The 19976-nt window shown below is 41.8% G+C and overlaps 1 protein-coding gene across 4 annotated transcripts in view; it reads left to right on the top strand.

Moving 5' to 3' along the window:
- Positions 1–19636, top strand: part of LOC124180831 (chromatin-remodeling ATPase INO80) — a 37221-nt gene extending 17585 nt beyond the window's left edge. For 2 of the 4 annotated variants that reach the window (XM_046566676.1, XM_046566677.1), the window contains 6 exons: positions 807–965; positions 1878–1980; positions 4976–5088; positions 5812–5910; positions 6770–7145; positions 18343–19636. In XM_046566676.1, the coding sequence (XP_046422632.1) occupies positions 807–965; positions 1878–1980; positions 4976–5088; positions 5812–5910; positions 6770–7145; positions 18343–18692 (1200 nt within the window). In that variant the 3' untranslated portion in view covers positions 18693–19636. Of the gene's footprint in view, positions 1–806; positions 966–1877; positions 1981–4975; positions 5089–5811; positions 5911–6769; positions 7146–18342 lie in introns of those variants that run through there. The other 2 variants (XM_046566678.1, XR_006870316.1) reach the window with 2 other exon arrangements.
- Positions 19637–19976: the final 340 nt, after the last annotated feature.

Below are 19976 nucleotides of genomic sequence, written 5' to 3'. Positions count from 1 at the left end.
ACTTGTTTCAATGTTTATTCATTTCACTATCCGAAAGAAGAAGCTTTTTTATCGACATTTTTGGAAACCCTTAACAATGAAAATCAGACCAGCGTGTGCGAATGTCTTCTTTGGCATAGATTCGCAATATATCGCAAGCTTGAAACGGGGTACGTTAGAAACGACGTTATCTCGGGATTAGTAAGTACACCTAAGTTGAGGTTATCCCGGCCACTTTCCCCCCGCCAAGTGCATACGGCGATCGTTGCATGGCCCCGGTGACCCGGTGCAATGAAAACTCGGGATGGCTGCCCCGGAGAGGAGACCATCTTCCCAGAGGTTAACCGCATCTCGCTTCTCTCGGCTAGTTTCTAACGGAGCGAGTTCATATTAATATACGCAATGTACAAGGGCCACAGAGTCGTGTGCACATGCATGATAGAAGTTGTCAGGTTGTTTGGTCGCCGTTTCTCGGTGCTGCCGACGTCATTTTATGGGTCAATTAAACACGCGTTGGCTTGGCTTGCTGTGGCGTGCAGCCTTCGTCGAACCTGGGAGCTTTCGTCTTCCCCTTGCCATATATATATATATATACATATGTATATATGTATATTGTATATCCATACTCGTGGCTTTCTCCGCGCGTTCCAACGCGAAAAGAGGACGATTCCCGGGGAGCCTTGCAGGGTCCTCGATCCTTATTATGCTCGCATGGCGAAGAATTATGTCTATGCCGAGCTGTTATAATCCCCGAAAACGATTACTCAACGTCCTTTCGTAAATCAAAAACCGTAATCGTATCTCTTTTGTACGTACGCACGACGTAGGTTATATTCTACGACAGTGATTGGAACCCTACCGTCGATCAGCAGGCCATGGACAGGGCTCACAGACTTGGTCAGACGAAGCAGGTCACCGTTTATCGGCTCATTTGCAAGGGGACCATAGAGGAACGCATCCTTCAACGGGCCAGGGAGAAGAGCGAGGTAATTCGTCCGTTCAGCAAACCAATTCAAACCTTTTTCACACATCTTTAAGGACGAACCGGGCTGAATCCATGTTGGGAGAAAATATAAAACTGTAAATAAAAAATCTCCAGCAACGTTGTTTGCGACAATTATTATCGTGAACACGAATGAAATGCTAATAGAAATAACAAAACCTAAGGTGTAAACAGTTGGAGACAAGGTTTTGTAATTGGAACCTTCAAAATTCTTAAACTCCGATGTTTTTAATTGGATTCTGATGTTCTTGTACCTACTTATTTTATTCACCGTAAATATCTTCGGAGATCACCCGAGAAAACAATCTTATAAATAATTATCTTCAAGGTGCGTAAAAATAAATTTGTGTAAGTACGGCGCAATTTTTGTCAGAGAATTTGTGGAAATTTGGTTAGCGAATAGAACAAGCTGAAAAACATGAGAATCCGATCAAACACATCAGAGTTTAACCATCGTTTCTCAAAATTTATGTAATTTGCGCAGATTCATTTCTATGGTACATGGTTGGAATGTTTTTTTTAATCCCGTTCACCATCATTGCCGCAAATAACACTGCTGGAGGTTTCTGAAAAGGGTTTTACCCTTTTTTCTTGACTTTCGGTTCATCCTTAATCGTCTTTATCAGTCGGATGAACGTTTCGAGCATTGCGACGTCCAATAACCGTTGGATCCGCCCTGTGATCGGAGAGTTTCTTCAACTCGGGATCCGTATAATTCGCACAGACTCTTCATACGTGTTGCATAATGAGGTTTAAAATGCAGGCTGCACAGTCTGGTGCATGGTTAAATCGGCATATTATAACTGCATGGTACGCACACGCGGTATGCCTGCATGGGTGTGCGCACCATAAAGCCGTAAAAGTGGTGAACGTAACGTGTATATAAACCCCGTAGATTCAACGCATGGTAATCAGCGGTGGTAATTTCAAACCGGACACCCTGAAGCCGAAGGAAGTTGTCTCTCTGCTACTCGACGACGAGGAAATAGAAGCGAAATGTAAGTCGATGATTATTCTTTTTTTTCCCATTATCCACCTTATAGTTTTAGCTGTAGTCATCTTCTTGTTAATTTAGGATAATTGCTTGTTTTTTTTTTTTTTATTCTTTCTAGAACTCCAGTTTTCTTTTTCGCGCTTATGTCTTTTATACCTTAACACAGCGTCGAGGATTTAATTTTTATCCGCAATCATCAGCAAACGAGAACACGCAACGGCGTAGACACCACGTATACGATAGTAATTATTTATCAACCCCTGCAAGTCTGTTTAATAATACAGTAATTATCGCAAATTTTCATCGTCAAGCCTGTATTTTCATTTTTATTCATCGATCCGTTGTACAAAGATCATTCGTTCCGATTTTATTCAACCTCGTTACGCGGATACATTGATTAATCATGAACATCGTGTAACAGGCGTAAGATTAAAATATCTGAAGCGTAATTCATTTAAGAGGAATACATACACCGTATATAGGGTGTGCCAAAAGAATATTTAAAAAAAATTTGTTTTTCAAACGTGCACCAAAATTGCGGTAGAGCATCTCAAATCGAATATCTCATCCAAATACGAGCTCTTAATATTGATATTTATAGGTGTCTGTTTCATTTTTTCCATTTCCCGTTTAAATAAATTTTCAAATTTTTTTTTTTTTCGTAGACGGTTTGACTTATAAACTATCTAAATACAGATTCTTATAGGAAATTTCATGCTTCATATATATGCCTTCAACTGGAAGGCATAGAAACTCGCAAGCGATGATAGCAAAAGTTAGTATATACATATATGTGTATTTTATTTGATCGAGCGTGCTGATTTGGAACTTCATATCACAGCGGAAGGATATGATATGATAAAACAATGAACCATGGCTATCGTTTCCGTGTCCGTCCAGCGATGAATTACGTCGTGCAATTTCCGCTTCTTCTGATACACGTAATATTCAAACAAGCAAAATATTCCACGTAGCGAAAAAGCACTTGTTGTTAATTTTTCAATTCAACCATGCCAAAGAAAGCGAAAAAAAATTGAAGGTAAAAATAAAAATAGTCCTCCCTATTAGGTATACGTAAGAATGATATATTTTTCAAACGCAGAGTGTCGCGAGTTCCGACAATTCGAGTGCGTTATTCACTACTTAGTAACAATAACGCCGAATAGTTGAGCATAATGAGAAAGAAGGAGAAACTCGAGGAAAGAATCTAAGAAAGATCTTAATTGTTTTCGAGACATAATTCTTTGCTAGCTCCTCCCTGTCCTTGTGTGTGTGTGCGTGTGTGCGTGTATGTATGAGGCAACCGATAATTCGGCGGTTTCCTGAACCCGTAGTTAAAAGATATAACTTCTCCTCGTGGCATCATACGTATATATGTATATACATACAGTATACAGGTACATGACTAAATGGCTAGTTCTCACGTTCGTTGAGCAGTTATTATATCTGTACCTCTGCTCTCGAGCCGTGCGCAGGAAAGAGAGTGTAGGATATTCGTAAATATTTTTGAATTGCTTAGAGACACGACGGTTTGTCAGCGTCTAATGTCTTAATTAGATGTACGTACGTAGGTGCGCGTGTAACGCGGAGATGTATATGTTATATTTTCACGTATACGAGATAAATATGAGAGGGACACTGTATTTTTATTGAATAATCTTATGCCCATCTCGTACCGTATATATGGTTATCGATTATAATATACTTGTATCATGTAACTGGTTATTACATCGCTCACGATTGGTATGATATGTTCGTATTTTCGGCGGTAACGCAGGCCTTTAATTGAATCGTCAAACAATATTCGATTTACTCGAATGCCAGCTTTCGTGTCTCACGATAGCTTCGATTCATCGAATTTATACGATTTTTATCCAATTTTTATGTGTAGATAGGTATGTGCGAGCGAAGGTGCACCTTGTACGTTATAATATTCAAGGAATCAGTGGATAGATGTTTTTGATATTAAAATTCTCTTTACGTCGAATCATTGTATCTCGGAGAGTAATTTTCTCTCGTAATTTGTTTCACCTGTGAACACGAGCCGCTTTCTTGCGCAAGTAGTCCCAAAACTATAATAATGCAGTTATGTATGTTCCGGGTCAGCAAATATCTTGCGAGGAAACGGAAAGTGAACGGTCTTCCGGATTTCTCGGTTTTTTTTAAAAGAAATTCGGTTCTGAATATTATTGCGCGATAAAACAAAATAAAAAAAAAACCATCCGAAGATTCACGATACCCTGTTAGGAATCGGAATTTACCATTTTATTGAATAATTTCACCCAGTCACAATCGAGTTATTTGAAAAAATGTCTTCTCCATTTGTTTTCTGTACCCTGGTCTTAGATTTTTCTGAAATTCAATGTCGGGGCTGCACCTACTATTTGTTTCGTGTTTTTGTTTACTCAATTCCTCAGCAAACATATCCTTTGATTTTCAAAGAACATGTGATCTTTGAAGCGTAACGTACTCAATACAGAGACTAAAAATTAAATGGTACATGAAAAGCTAATAAAATGAGAAATTTCTTATTGGACCTCAGTTGCGTAATTCTGTAAAAGTATGTTGTAATTTTGAAGAAATTTAATCGTCGTAATGCTCAGGCGCACAAGGTGCTTGAATTTTCGACACTGTGCTCTTTAATCATTCACAGCGGAACGGTCGAGTCTAAGTTCATTATTCTAATTAGGCTATGCTAATTTTGTGATAAAAAAGTGTAGGATACGGTATGTGTGTCGATTATGGAATTTTGTGCATATGTGCAGTCGATGTCAAAATTAGCAAATTTCTGTTCAATTCCTTCCTCAACACATTTGCTTAAGAGCTTTTTTTTAGATGAATTTTTTACTGTAACATTGTTGTCAAGGTTCTTTCGTATCTGTATTTTTTTTTTTTTACAACTGTGCGAAGGCACTAACAACGCAGGTTTTTATCTCACCAAGGCTGCAAGTATACGAGGACCGCAAAGTCGCAGATACAGAGATGCCGTTTAATTTCAGATAGCCAACGGAGCGAAGAGCGTAAGCAGCACATGGAAGAGATACGGCACACTGAGCCGACGAGCCACAAGGAGAAGGACCGGAAAAGGAAGCTAGCCTCGCTTCCGGTCAAGGTACCACGCGACGCCCTTAACGATCCCTTATTCAAATGATCCGTTCCATTTACTTCTCTTATTTATGCCACCGTTATACTTTTCGAAATGTTTGAATAATTTATTAAAATCATTTTGTCCGGACAATCAAACTACGGACGTTTGTTTCTGCCGAAGACTAAATCGGTGACGAGTCAATTTTGACGATCACGTTTCGACGACACTGCATATATCTTGTCTTTTGTTTGGCTGAATCGATCAAATCATTTTCTACAGCAAGACTGAAGCAATGATTCCAGTAAAGCGGATCAATTTAACTCGAAATCAATTCAGCTACCATGGATCGATTCAATTTAGTTTCTTTTTCGTCTTATCATTATCTTATCCTCACGTATTTAACGTGAAAAAAGATTTCACTGAAAGCTGTAATTCTTATCGATTAATTCAATTATCATCCTAGTCTTGATGAAAATGATTACTCCGGCCAATGAATTTCCCACAATCGCTGGATGCAACAGAACACCCATGACAAGATATCTAAAATCAAAATATCAATTTTAACGATATGGTCAACCTTCCCACTAAATTTTACGTATATTCTCAATTTGTACAACCTTTCCTAATTTCTAAAGATCAACCTACAATTCACAACTTTGCTCGGTCTTAAATTATCAATTAATACTACTCACCTTCTAGGGAAAATAGTTGAGTTGACAATTGATCACGATGCTTTCCTGATTCCAGAATGACTCGAAGAGATCCCACCTTGAGGACGGAGTAATCGTCGATGAAGCCTCCGATATCTTCGACGACAGTGCACCCGCTAGTCCAGCTAGATCAGAGGTGAATCTCACGAGTTAATTCTTAAACATTGCGCTGATGCGAGTGCGTATGAGATACGAGTATCCCTTTTAGCAGTTTTTGGCGAGATATACCTCTTTCCAAGCGCGTTTTTTTACAGTAAATCATTGATATTTTTAAATTTTAACTTCACCGTGTTACCGAAGTGAAGCATCTAAAGGTTAAAATCTGTACAATTTGTCCTGCCATTTCGAGACATTTCCTGTTGTGATTACGTTACATTGATTTTGGTTGACTACTTTGTACTGACAATTGTAATCACACAAAATACTTACTGGTACAAAATATTCCTTGTAATTCAAAAAGTATCCAAACCGTTATTGTAACGATACTTGCATTTCACCAGATTTTTCTAGTAACCATAAAAAATGAATTTTTTTCAACACCTGCTTGAAAAATTCGATTTTCGAAGGCTGTAGAGCGTGCGTAAATTGCTCCATTTCCTAACAGTGCGATAAAACGACGTTGGCGCATGCGCACAATTCAAATGCTGTATTTTACATACTGGAACTTTCTTTGGCGCATGCGCACTTACGAACAACTCAATTTTGCCCACTGTGTTATCGAACATAAGTTACCTAACCCCAATTTTCCACGCTGTCAGTCGCACCTTCGTTGCTTCTCGATTGAAACTTTCCTTCACAGGTGTTGGAAAAGAATAGCGTGCGTCACACACGTGCGGATGGGTGATATCTGACTCGTGTGATTGCAGCGCTCGCCTTGGCTCGTGCTGCAAGATTCACACTAATCGGAAATCCCCAAATTCCCGCACCTGTAACACAATATACTTCTTATTTCCTCAGTGCGCTGACGAACATCGATTAATCAAAACCGCTTTCAGGTGTCTCAGGGCAGCGCTTACATCCCTCAGGACGACACGAGCAACGAAGGACTCGTCGTCGATGTCGACGGACCCGTCTCGACGCCCGTCCATCACCCCCAAGTCCACGCCACCCTCCCGACGCCCGGGCCGATCGAACCCCCTAAGGTGTCGCGACTCACCCACCACTTCACCTTCGCCGGCTCGGTCGGATCTCGGGTCCGTCCCGCCGGACGAGGAACCAACAAACGGGGTCGTCCCCGGGGCTCCCGGAGGGGTGGACCCATCGGGGGCAAAGGACGGGGTCTCCTGCTCCTGCAACCCCCCGCGAGCCAGTCGTCGACTGTGCCCCAGGGGGACGCGGCGGCGAACCTGACGTCTGTCCAATCGCCGCACGGTGAGTGATCCAAATAAATTTCGTTCGGTTCCTTTAGTACTTTCTAGGGATTTGACTAAACGAAGGGTTGCTCCCGATCTCTCTCTCTTTCTCTCGGCCGAGGCTTACCGCCTCTACGATCACGGGGGACTATCGGATTACGCGCCCTATTCACGGTCCATCAATTTTATTATAGATGTGTATTCTACCGCGGTCGTCATTCTGGTTATCAGCCTTCGCCGCCTGGCTTATTATTTTCGTCGGCTTGTTACAACAACGTCAATTTTATATTTACGCTTCTCGGAGGGATTTTACAAATTCTTTCTTGGAGAAAATCTCTAGTTTGTAGGTTTTTTTTTTCTCCTTTTTGATTTTCTAAGATGAGTCGGATTTTTTTTTTTATACTTCATATTCCGACGATTAGGACAGTGGAACAGTCGAATTACCGTTTGTAGTAGAAAGAAAAACGATTCGCGCTATGACGTTATATCATTAATTTTCGACGATTAGTAATGAAGCAGAAAAGTGTTTCAATATTTTTCTAAATTTGATCAAAGTTAGACTTGAAACTTTTTTTTTCCGAGGCGATAAAAATTGACAGATTTACTTTTTTTACACATCTTTTCTCTCAACAATGTAAGGATAACGAATGTATTATTTTCTCGCGTCTTTTGTTATTCTTCGTGCCTGTAAGAATGACTGAAATATTCGAATAATGATTTCAAGTTCGGTCTAGTTCCTGCACATATGATTGCCATGACAGGTGAAAATTCGGGGGAGCGCGATTGCAGCGATTATCTTTCCCAGCGTCGCCTCCGAAGCGGTTATCTGAATCCTGATTAAAATCGACATTAATTAAACTTGATATTGTAACAATGAAAGAACCGGAAGCGATTACGCTTCGCATAATAAGTTCCGGTACCGAAGTCTCGAGCTACAAAGCGGATATTATACCTTAATAATTTGAAAGGCGAAGTTTCCAAGGTCCTTTATACCCGTACCAGATCCTTTCGGCTCGTGTCCTCGTTATCTAACTCCTCCGCCTCGTCTTTCAACTGTATTTACTAAACGATCGCAATCATAAAAATGATACACGTAGCAAATTTTAGGCGCTTGGATTATTTCGCAAGTATATTATAACCTGCCGCGACCGGAAGTAACTCTCAGACGTAAAATACACGCTTACACACGATAGTCAGCGCAACACTCCGTGTGATCGGAGGGTCCCATTGTATCATCGACTTCTCATAAACAAATTGAGAAAAAGGGGGAAATAAGTGTACCTAAACAATTGCTTCCAATGTCTCAACCAAAGGACTTTCTTGAAGAGATCGCAGCTTCGCAAGGTTTCAGTTTACGTTAGTCACGCACGTCACTTTTTCAGGCGTTGCGGCAATTTCGAGGAAGTTAGATATGACGAAGGTGTCAAAAAATTAATTGGATAAAGGTAGAACGATACTCACAATATGAATTAATCATGGTGTACAAATGTAATACAGTACACTCCAGACCATATACGGTGTGACGTGTGTAATCGCGGTTACAGGGACCGTAACGTAACGGAAGATGTACAATATTTCTATTTATAACGTTGATGAAATTACTGCATTTAGGCACGGATGCAATTTCGATGGAACCGCGGTGTGAGCCACGTTTCTGCATCGATGAGAGAAACACGGATTCGCAATCAGTCACGTTCCACTTGTTTTCCGAGAAAGTTTATTCCTCACAATATAACTTGAAAAAGATCATTTAAATACATTAATGAGACAAGACACCGCAATGATGACTGAGACTTTGGATCTTTCTCGTTTGTCAACGTGATCAATTCGTCAAGTAGCTTCGTACATTGCTCCGCGAATTATCGCCATCGTCGTTATTATTATGCCGTTTTGTCCGTCCGGATGGTTAACTTTGCCAATTAAAGTAACTAAAAAATCCCGCACAGTCGTCAACATCGCGTCGCCACTTTCTCTCATCGCTCATTAAAACCGTACACCATATAAGCAGTAAATTACCACGTTATTCTTTTTCGTATTCTCATTACAGGTAACCTCTCATTATTCCTGTAACCGTTCGTTTGGCGTAAAATAATAGTCGCAGGGAATTGAGCTGCACAGAGACAGACAGATCGCCTCTTTCCGAAATAACTATCGTCACCTTTCTTCAAAAGAGCCCCGCAGTTTATGGGGAGGCTGCCCAGTGTACCGCAGTTTCCCTTTTATCCCCTCGATATAGGATCGAGCCCTTGACGCCCTCCGCAATCGGTCCGCTTCCCAGGGGAACCCCCTCCCCCCCCCCCCCCCCCCCGCCCGTTAAGGAAAAACACACCCCCCGCGATGAATCGACGAGCCATAGACGTGAATAGGTACATAACCATGTGTGTAAGGTTACAGGCGTCTATGTAACACATAGAAATTCCCTTGCGAGCACATGTGCGCTCTGGGGGGAGTTTGGCCCACGTTTTTGACGGGGTCACGCCATGCGTCCTAATGTAGGAACGAATGTACGTTGCCGCCGAAGTGTTTCGATCGTGAGTCACCTTGATGCAGCCACCCGGCGTGTAAGTGCAGTTACAGGGCTTTTGCCGATTTCCCGACCTCCATAAGCTCCGGCTCCGATTCGTCGGCGTGTATTAAGGACGCCAATCGCCCCCGGTGAACTGGGTCTCTGCATACGGAGCTGCACGTTTACCTGTAAATCTCAAGGAACTAAGCCGTGACCTGCCGAAAGGTCATCGCGTCCTCGTCGCGGACCTTTCTAGGGCGAGCGAACGCACGATTTCTGCACTACGGTTGCAGATCAACTAGGTACGTACTCGGGATGATATCGCCGATTCGATGAACCAAATTACTGTTATTAAAATAACGGCCCGTCCGGATGCTCGTATTGATAAGAAAGAAAAGGTGGGAGGCGTTATCAAACGTGAAGGTCTACAAATTTTGATCATTTTATCTTGGCGGTGGTAAAATGTGAAAAGATCCGAAAATAGAAGGGACACATAATATCGGGTTTTCGGAAACGTCAAGTCGGTTTACAAAATTTTAAGCTGCAGAAAGTTGAATCATGGAAAAGTTAAAATGTAGAATGGTCAGAGTGTGGAAAGCCGAAATACAGAATTCTGACGAATTTATTTTTTGCTTTTTTTATTCAATCTGAAGATTGTATATTTCAACTTTATTTACCTTGATCTTCCTGCATTTAGACTTTTCTGTATACTTCTACTTTTCACATCTTGAAATTTCATGAAACAGATTTTCGCGTTTTTGAAAATTCGATGTTCCGAGCCTTCTATTTTCTAATCCTGCTACATTTTGAAATCCCCACTCTTCTACGGTAAAGTTAATTCGCAGCTGCCTCTGCACGGAACGTAGGTACAGATCGGATGTCGATGATAATATATCACCCGACTATGAACACAGCAGCGTCAAAGTCAGCTGGACTTTTGTTCTTGAACCCTACGTAGCAGAAATTACACAGAGATAAGGGACGAAATAAGTTCATTCGCTTGTTTGACGTGGATAACTCTGTTCAAGAAACAGCTGCTTCTCTTTTCTCATTCGCAATCCTGTCACTACAAATTCGTTCGAAATATATAGTTCACTCAATTTCCACAATGAAGATTATCTTCTGACTGTACAGCAGATTTCCTGCCCTGATAAAATACCCTAACGTCGCCTCCTGCAGCTCGTATCTTAATACCTTGAAACCCTCACACTGGATTAAATCGGGGTCAATCAGTTTCTGGATTCGGCGGAAAATTGGATCGTTTTCGTAAGCTCGGCGTTATTTGAAACCCAATTGTGAGGAATCTAAATGAAATATTCCAAGAAATTTCAACCACCGTCGAAATAATTATTTGCTTTTCAATTTTGGTCCAATACTTTCTACTTAATCACGAATTGTTAAAACGATCGTGAAACCGATTCCTAATAAATTGCACGATTTTTCGTAAAGATTTTCTCATGTTTCGTCGTCTTAATCACCACAATGGCGTTCACTCGGTACGAGACTATTCTTTGAGCCTGCGGTCGGGCCAAAGAGCAAAACGAAGGCAATAAAAGAAAAAGAAAACTAAAAAGAATCATCCGCTTCTAATTTCAAACAGTATTGTAATACGTCTTTCTGCTTGTCATCGGGGAACGCGTGTAACGTATACAGGCGAAGGATCCAGGCGGCTACGGGTAAAGGTATAAACGGTCAGTAGTTTGGTCACAAAGGAGCATTTCCGACGACGAAGCGGTCTCGATGGACCTTCGGATCTTTTCTCGCGGCGTTCCGAACGTAGGGCACGAAACATTGAACATGGAACATGGAAGGTGGCCGCGCGAATCGCGATGCGAGAAGATACTCGCCTAGATACCAGGACGGCCAACATTCCGGGCGCTTCGGATCCGCTCCGTGTGTTCCTTAAGACTCCCGGATCACCGCCGAACGATCGGCGGTATATAATAATTCATTTGTACAAATTTTCTTTCCTCGAGAAGACAATTTATGCATCTACTTATTGCTGAGTTTAAAATTCGTTGTAGAAGCAATGAAGTTATCTTGAAATTTTCCTGACAATGAAAAATCTTCAGCGAATTCTAAGTCGCATCTTGATATCCGAGCATCGATTCGTTGCAGATCACTCTACTTTCGAAAAATGGTTTTTCATTCAAATGCAAATTTCGGTAAGAATAACAGTATACTTGTTTCTTACACCGTCGCATAGAAAGGCATCGTGACGATAGTGTGAAATTTTTCACCACCGGGATAAATCTCGCAGTAATATGTATTATATGAGAATAATGAAATTCCGGATACCCAGAAAAGTGATTGAAATTTTACAACTAGAAACTTTACCTGCTATGCAACATAATTGTTTACTTGAATCAGTAAAGTTTTTTGCTCTGAAAAATTTGTATTTAATTGACAAAATCTACAGTTTGATTTGTCTGTAGTAATAAGTTTCTTCAAATCAAATTGAATCATATTGTCAATAAAGTTTTAGTAGGTTAGTATATCTACGATTTATAAAGTAATGTATAAACTGAAATTTCTCGAATTTGGAATTTCAATAAAATCTAGATAACCATTAAAAAAAAAAAAAAATTCGGATCTTGCGTGTTCAGAAATCATCCTACAGTGAAACCTTCAGATCGTTTCCTTCTTTCGGATCCTGCTTATACGTAGAAAAGACTTTTTCATTGCATAGACGTAGCTATTGCCAGAAAGACTCTTGGGAAAGTTTTAAAGCGCAGAATTATCGCAACTCACCTGGGCAGCGGGTTTGACAGTGACCGGAACACGGGGTTCCCGAAGATGGCGGCCTGCAGGCCAGCCGCGACGACGAGGGAATTTAATCGCAGAGTGGGAGGATAGGGATAGGGGGGAAGGAGGGCAGGTCGAAGGTCAGGGGCCTCCGGGCCGCACGCTGATACAAGTGTCACTTAACCACGAGTCAATACCTCGCATGGATTCGCCTCTCCGCCTAGGATCTTGTTGTTTTTCTCATCCTTTGATTAATAATTTCTCTGAAACCTCGGCATATCCAGGATTTCGCACTTACGGAACCCAGGCGCCGCCAAACGAACCGCGTAGAATCACGCGGAGTAGGTATCTCGTTTTACGCTTGGAAGAATACCAGCCGCGTTACAAAACAGGGACGGAGCTGCACAAAATTTTATCTTCGAGTCTGCAGTGCGCCGCTGACGTGTATAATAATTGGCTTTAACGTCTAGCCTAGACGATGATATTCCTGACGCCATCGGGAAAACAATTATACCGAATGAGAAATTACCACGTTTCTTTGCCTCAAAGTTCGAAACGTATTTGTCGACATTTCGTTTTCAATTCTATTGTTACCTACCATGCGAACTGTAACGGAACGAATTTCGAAACACTTGGTAAAGTCAAGTGTTCTTTCGAAGTATTTCTAATCATTTACAATGATAAATTATTCCACGCCTCCGTAAGATCATTGGAATAGAATCTTGTCAGTGAAAATTGCACGGGGCTCAAACGGTCCGATGACCTCGAACTATGATAGGTAGCTTAAAACCAATCTGTTGCAATGGCTTTCACCACTTCTATATTCATAGAATTCCAATCAGTTCATCAAGAAAATGTATTACCTACTTCGTACCCTGTTCATAACGAGAAAAAAAAAACACACCGTATGCAGGATTTGTTGGGAAACCCTGAGGTATTCATAACCTGTTGCCGGGATTTGATTTAGCGAGGATATATTGCTCCAACGATCAAAGTATCTGTACGCTAAATCCCCATAGAAGCCCTTCTCGATCCGTTTTTCCTCGCAATAATTTTCTAAATCGGCTTTCCCCCGATCGACGCCGGGTAGGTATTAGGTGATCCGAACTTTAAACCCGTCTCTTTGCGCATGGCACGTGTTCTCATCCCAAGGGGATATTCGTATGCGGGTTTATTCTACGCAAGGGAGTCCTCGTGTATCGAAACGCTTTGGAAACACGTGCTGTGGAAGGAAAGGATCTCTGACTGGTATCCGAGATATGAATTCGTTCACGAACCGTCAGAAAAGATAACTTGCAAGTCAATCCTGATCCTGATCGCTATATTATGTTATCAAAATCTGTGTAGCACGAACTGCGGAATCTTTGCTAACGAAGTTGAAGAATTTTCAGTACGGAAAGTCCTTGTATAATATGGTGACGATATTATCTCCCGTTAGGTGCAATGATGGTGCATAAATCCCGGACATCCTGCAGGCACAATACGTGTCTAGTTTCGTGCCACGTGGCGGTATCGAGTGAATTATAATGGTGTGAATTGCTCGTACCTATATGAGTCGTTCCACCGCTTTCAGTTTAATAATCTACTACGTCTACAGTACCTAGCTACCTATAATACCTACCTGCAACTTACTCTCTGGAGTCTCGCGTCGTTTTATAACTCTATTAGATGTTTCTCCGTGGCTACTTGCACCACTACAATATACCCTTTGGTATCGAGTTACATTAATTTCTACGTGTTCCTTCTCATCGCCCGATGCGTTAAATCCTCGTGCGAGCCTCGCGTCCTCGGTTCTATCCCGTTATTAATATCCATTATACAATATGCGGTTTATCCGTTCTTAGGTCCATGTACAGTATAATCGTGAACATTGAAATCCGTCTTGGGACCTGGACATGCACGAAACATAGTTTCACGCAGTTTGTTTCACGTGAAATTCACTCGCAAATTTTCGACCGTTCTCAGTAGTTTCGAGTCTAATTTCTCCTCCTTGTTTTTTCATCCACGTGATGACGCCCGTTTCGACATTCTCATTGGCATTCGGTGTTCGTAAGGCAAAAGGACGACGGTGCATAACGTTCAACAGTGACCTGGTCACCCGGTGTTGTAGTCACGTGACCGGTGACATCGATTACCAAGACGATAAGCATCTGTTTTGATCTCGACTCGGCCTTTTCTTGCAACTTGGTCCAGTCTATGGATGTAACGCGGATGCTGCGCGTCTGACGCACGCGCATGCTTTGCGGATCTCGCGATTGACGCCGAGCATACAATGTGATTCTTCAGCTTTGTTTGTGATATAGGCATGTATGTTTGTACCTATGTTTGCGGACGACGTCGGGAGAGATGACAATGGATTATACGAAGATACGGCGATGATTCACAGATACTGTGAATTTTTTTAAACGTCCGGAATACACATACCTGTGTACTTGAACGAAAAAGGACTGCATGATGATTCGCGGTGTCGAGGTGAAGTCACTCCTTGGTCATCGATGTATACGCCCGTTCCGTACATGCGTCTGGTACTGTGTTATTACACGTAGAAGATGGTCGGTGGAAATCGTCTGAACGTCATTCGAATCGAGTGGTAAAGCTTAGGGGGGAAAAACCGAATGAAAATAATGGTTTAAAATTTATGGTAGTCGCGACGAGTCGCTGGACGAATAATCATTGCTGATCGATCGATCTCTGACACACTAGATTCTGGCACACGAAGTGACGCAGCTTTTACTCGAGAACTACGAAGGTTAGTCATCTCTTCGAAATCGCGGAGAGATGAACGCCTCGAGATAACGTCAGGGAAGAATTTGTGGCACTGGCAGACTTCCTTCTGTGGTCTATAATTCTTATGCCGCTGGCATGATCGAGACAAGCGAATTGCAAATCTGAGACGCTACGAACGTCGCATTACATGCCACAGCGAAATATTCAACGAGGGTGAATCGCGTCGGTCTTTTCCCTCCTTTTTTCAGTCTCGAGGTCTTCGGCTCACGAAAGACGTTCGAGAACTTCCGGAATTTTTTAATCTCGCGTTCTGGTTTGTAAACTTGAATTCATGATCCTTGAATTCTCCCGTGTAACACCTGCAGCTCTCGCTCTCGCCTCTGATCATTTCATCCTTCGCTATGCTTTACGCAGGCTTCTGTTTTCATGGTCAAACGATTACGTCGATTGATTTTCATATTTTTCAGCCTGTCGAATTATAATTTTTTTTTTTTTACTTCTTTCCATGGATTATTCATATTTTTGTATCACTCAGCTTAGCTTGAGTATTCGAATTCAATCGACGTCATATTCTTGTACATAATGATATTTTAGAATTCTCATTAAAGTTTATCTCAGATTAAAACAGTGAGCGATCGGTAGTAAAGAGAAGCTGTTGTTTGAATTGAAATTTATTGTAAAATTCGAAACTTTTCACTTTATTGGCTGTCAAGTTTCGCCTCCGATGATTTGATTTCTATTCCAATACATTAATAATAAGATAAATAAATTTAAATTCCTACCATTATACGGTTATCCATAAAAAATTACCGCGTGCTTCGAAGTTTTGTAACCTTGCGAGTGGGACTGTTTTTTACATGTCTCTTTACTTTATAATGAACAAGAGGTTTTGGTATAAAATTTCCGATCAAATGGGTCAATTTTTCATAAACTTGCGTCGTCGATTATTTTGATCGCGATCAATGATCTAAAACAGACTCGGTATATAATCTATGAATTGAGTTTCAATAAAAAAAGTGAAGTTATATACAACCATACCGAATTCACTTTTATACAAGTATACTTTAGAAATAACATATTGTTTACAAATTCTGAACAAGGTGATAATTACCTCGCAAACAAAGTTTCCAAATGCAAAATTTTACCGCAGTTAACACGAATTATAGTTTTAGATACAGGTATACACGGCATACCGATGTCGTAAAAGCGCGCCGCGGGATATACATGTATAAAATATAATGTAAAACTAAGCCTTGCGTAAAAACGATGGTATAAAATTTTCCCCCATATGGCGCCGCAGGATATACGGGGGAAAGCTTTGTCGTCCTATCGATGAAGTCGAAGGCGGGGGTCGGGGGGTCGGGGGTAAGGGATTATCCTTGCGGGGGTCGGGGTTTCGCCTCGATCCTTCGACGGCCTCGTGTGTGGCCCTGCGGGCAGGACGAGTTGCCCGGAGGGGTTCGAAACGGGCGCATCTTCGATCTTCGTCAAGCGACGGATTGACAATTGACAAACGACGTCGGTCAGACCTCGCGGTTAACAAGTTGGTCCCGGTGGAGGAATGTCTGAAAGTCTCGGCCCGCCCGACGCGTACCTTATAATCCTTTTCTACCGCCGTTCGTACGGCATTGAATTAAGGATTTTCGATTCCGATCGGAGATAGTGCCAACTTCGACGCGCGTCGTTGTTAGAGCTGCCTTTCTTCAGATCTCATCTCTGATCGGCGACAGTTTGCTTCCTCCTCCGTTAATATCTTCTTTCTCTTCGTTCTTCGTGGATTTTTTTCTCCTACTATTCTTTTTTCTTTTCTCTTTTCTCACTCCTTTCCGTTTACCGTTTCATCGTTCCTACATTGTAACACGCAGTTGCCGATACGTCGTACAGGTTACTGCCATTCATCGCAGCTCTCACGCCACTTTGACTCTAGCTTCCATTCGAAATGTTTTGCTTGGACGATGCAAGGTTCGCGATATCACCACTGTTAGTGACCAAATGTTTTGCGATAAAACAACTCACCGTACGTCAGAGGAACTGATGAAATGGCCAGAGGTGCGGGGAATCTATTTCAGTTTTAATCAAAATCCATGACGTGTCATTGATGTTAGGAAACGAGGTCAGCCTAGAAGACGAACGCTGCACGAGTGTTCGGTTTATTTTTAATCGTGGAATACCTGCGGGGAATCCGAGCTTTACTAAAGACTCGCGAGAATCGCTACGGAAAATTGAATTACTGTACAATTATATAAGTTGTTGTAGCTGGTTTCTTTCAAAGTATTTTCCAAAGAATCTCGCGGTACGTAATTATTCGTCAGACAGAGAATGGCAAGAATTCAACCCGGCACGAACGCATCACCTGCAGTTACGTTCGGCTGCTTACTATCGTCAAAAGATCCTCGTAAATCAATTTACTCAGCTCGATCGTGATTTTACGTATCATGCGATTCCAGTCGTTTAAAATTACTACCCTGACCCGTAACCTCGGTATTTCCGACTCCAGTTGAAGTTTTTATACACAGGTACTCGTACTGTGGAAAACTAGCAAACCCGTACTAAAAACCTTTGTTTCGACAAAGAGAAACAAGGTATCTAGCTCGTTGTTCTCACGCTAGAGAATCGCCTGCTCGGATTCATGACACTGAAGCAAAACTTACAAGAAGAGAAAGAATCTCCAGCAATGTTATTTGCACAAATGATGGTGAACACGAATGAGAAGGCAACCTTGCTACTATGTACTGGAAATGAATATGATTAATGCGGCTGATAAAAGCTGAGGTTTCAACAATTGTATGATTACAGGATTTAAAACGGTTAAACACGAGTGTTTTTGATCCGATTTTAATGTTTTGATGTCATTTTTAAAGACCGTTATCGTCATAATGGACAAATCTAGATTTCTGCAAGTGCGGTGCAACAAATGTTCGTCATAACTATACAATCTTGTAAAATTTCTTTAATATTTCTTAATGATTCTTTGGGGAGTCTGTTCCGTGAGCAAATTGAGAGCAAAACATCAAGATTTCGCACGTTCTATATTTATATAGAACCGTCTTTTGCCCGCACTATTAACTTGCGTGATATTCGATTTGGCTCAGATTCATTTATATCACACACCAGGGATTTTATTTCACGTGTGTCTATCAAACGTCATTGCCGTAAATACCAATATAGGAGATTTTTTCAGCATTTTTATCCCCTCCCCAGACTCGAAAAAAGAATTCCCTGATTCTGGTTGTTACAGGAAGCTCAGTTCCCGTTCCGGCAGACGGCGACGGTCCCAGCAGCGTCGGTCCGTTGGGTCCGGTCGCTCCTCTGATGACTCGAGGAGGAGGTGCGACGGTTCGGCGTGGTCCTGGAAGGCCGCGCCTGAGGCCAACGGGTCCCGGAAACCAGGGATACCGGGGTCACGGGACTCACCACCACGCCAAGAGGGCCCAAAGGCCTCTTCCGGTACCTCTTCGTTCGCACCAGCTCGCGGCGTTACCCCCTCGGACTTCGGCGCCATCCTCGTCGCAAACACCGACCTCCTCGGAGTCGCGGCCCTTCGGGTTCTACACGCAACACCAACGGACCCCACCACGTGGCTCATAGGCCGCAAGTCGAACCCCGTCGTCTCTAATAGGATGCGACGGCTTCCGCGCCGTTGAGTGATTGAGTTTGACTGATTGAGACATTCGCTGTGGCGGAGAGCCGATTCGGAGTCGCGTGTTGTATCTTCCTCGAATCTCTGCTTAAAAGCCAACGGGATCTCGGAGGAAGAACAGACTGCGACGCTCTATTAGGGGGGCATAAAAAATTAACGAATAAGATTAAGATGTGTAGATAATCACGTTGTTCGAGGTTTAAGTCTCTGTTGAAGAACGCGATCATTTTGGAAGATGACGAGGAGAAGAAGATACAGAGCGAGAAATTTACGCGTCTCGGTATGTTTCAATTTTAGAAAAGGACAAAAAATCTGAACGTGTTCTACGGCATTGTGTGGAACTCGGAGATCTCAAACAATCGGAGGATGGTCACAGCTGGGTTTCAATTAAAAATATCTCTTCTTTTTCTTCTGGAATTTGGTGGAGCTGGCTCGATCTTTGATTCGTCGGTAGATTTTTCGGTATTTAGGGAAAAAACAACGACTCGGGTGTGAACGCGGTAACGTCTTCAAACGGAATCGTGTGTGTTCAATTTGACTCGTTGGCATAATATACTCGGGCAATATGCAGTTATAGTTCGTGCAGCCCGCTACTTTTGTTTCAGTAAATTGTAAAATATTCAATTTTCAGGAAGGAAGTGGTCGGGGGAGTTGTACTTTGAATATAATAGGTTATCATCATCATTTTTATTTTTTTTTCTACCTGTTTGTGAGATTCAGATTTATTCGATGTATTAGTAACGGATAAGTTTCAGCATATAAATTGAGTACTTTGATATTTCTTACCATGCAAGGACGTTGGAATGTGACTGTCATGAAATTATATTTGTATAAAATAATGCGGTAATTTATTATGAACAAATAAACAAAGTAATACACAGATGCACGTTACGATTATACTATAATCCGGTCGAATCTGCGCCTCATTCTGTCGCCGGATGTTCCCCCCTATTGGTGTGACAAAACCTGTATAATACGGGAAAATTGAAACGGCTTAAAAGATTTAACAGATTCACCGTATATTGTATATTATTGTTAAAATGAAGGCACGAAATACATGTTTAATCCTCGGGGCGAGTGTCCCGGGAGTAAATACGACGCCTCAAATCCGCTCGACACTCGGATTCGTGACGACAAGCAAAACACTTGGGACACATGATTCATCTTCGAATATACCCTACAATTTCCTGTCGTACAGCGTAAGATGGTCGAAAAACGTAAGATGGTGAAAA

This window comes from Neodiprion fabricii, chromosome 4 (assembly GCF_021155785.1).
Source record: "Neodiprion fabricii isolate iyNeoFabr1 chromosome 4, iyNeoFabr1.1, whole genome shotgun sequence".
Lineage (NCBI taxonomy): Eukaryota > Metazoa > Arthropoda > Insecta > Hymenoptera > Diprionidae > Neodiprion > Neodiprion fabricii.
The sequence above is the reverse complement of the archived record's forward strand: the minus strand, read 5'-3'. Positions and strand labels throughout refer to the sequence as shown.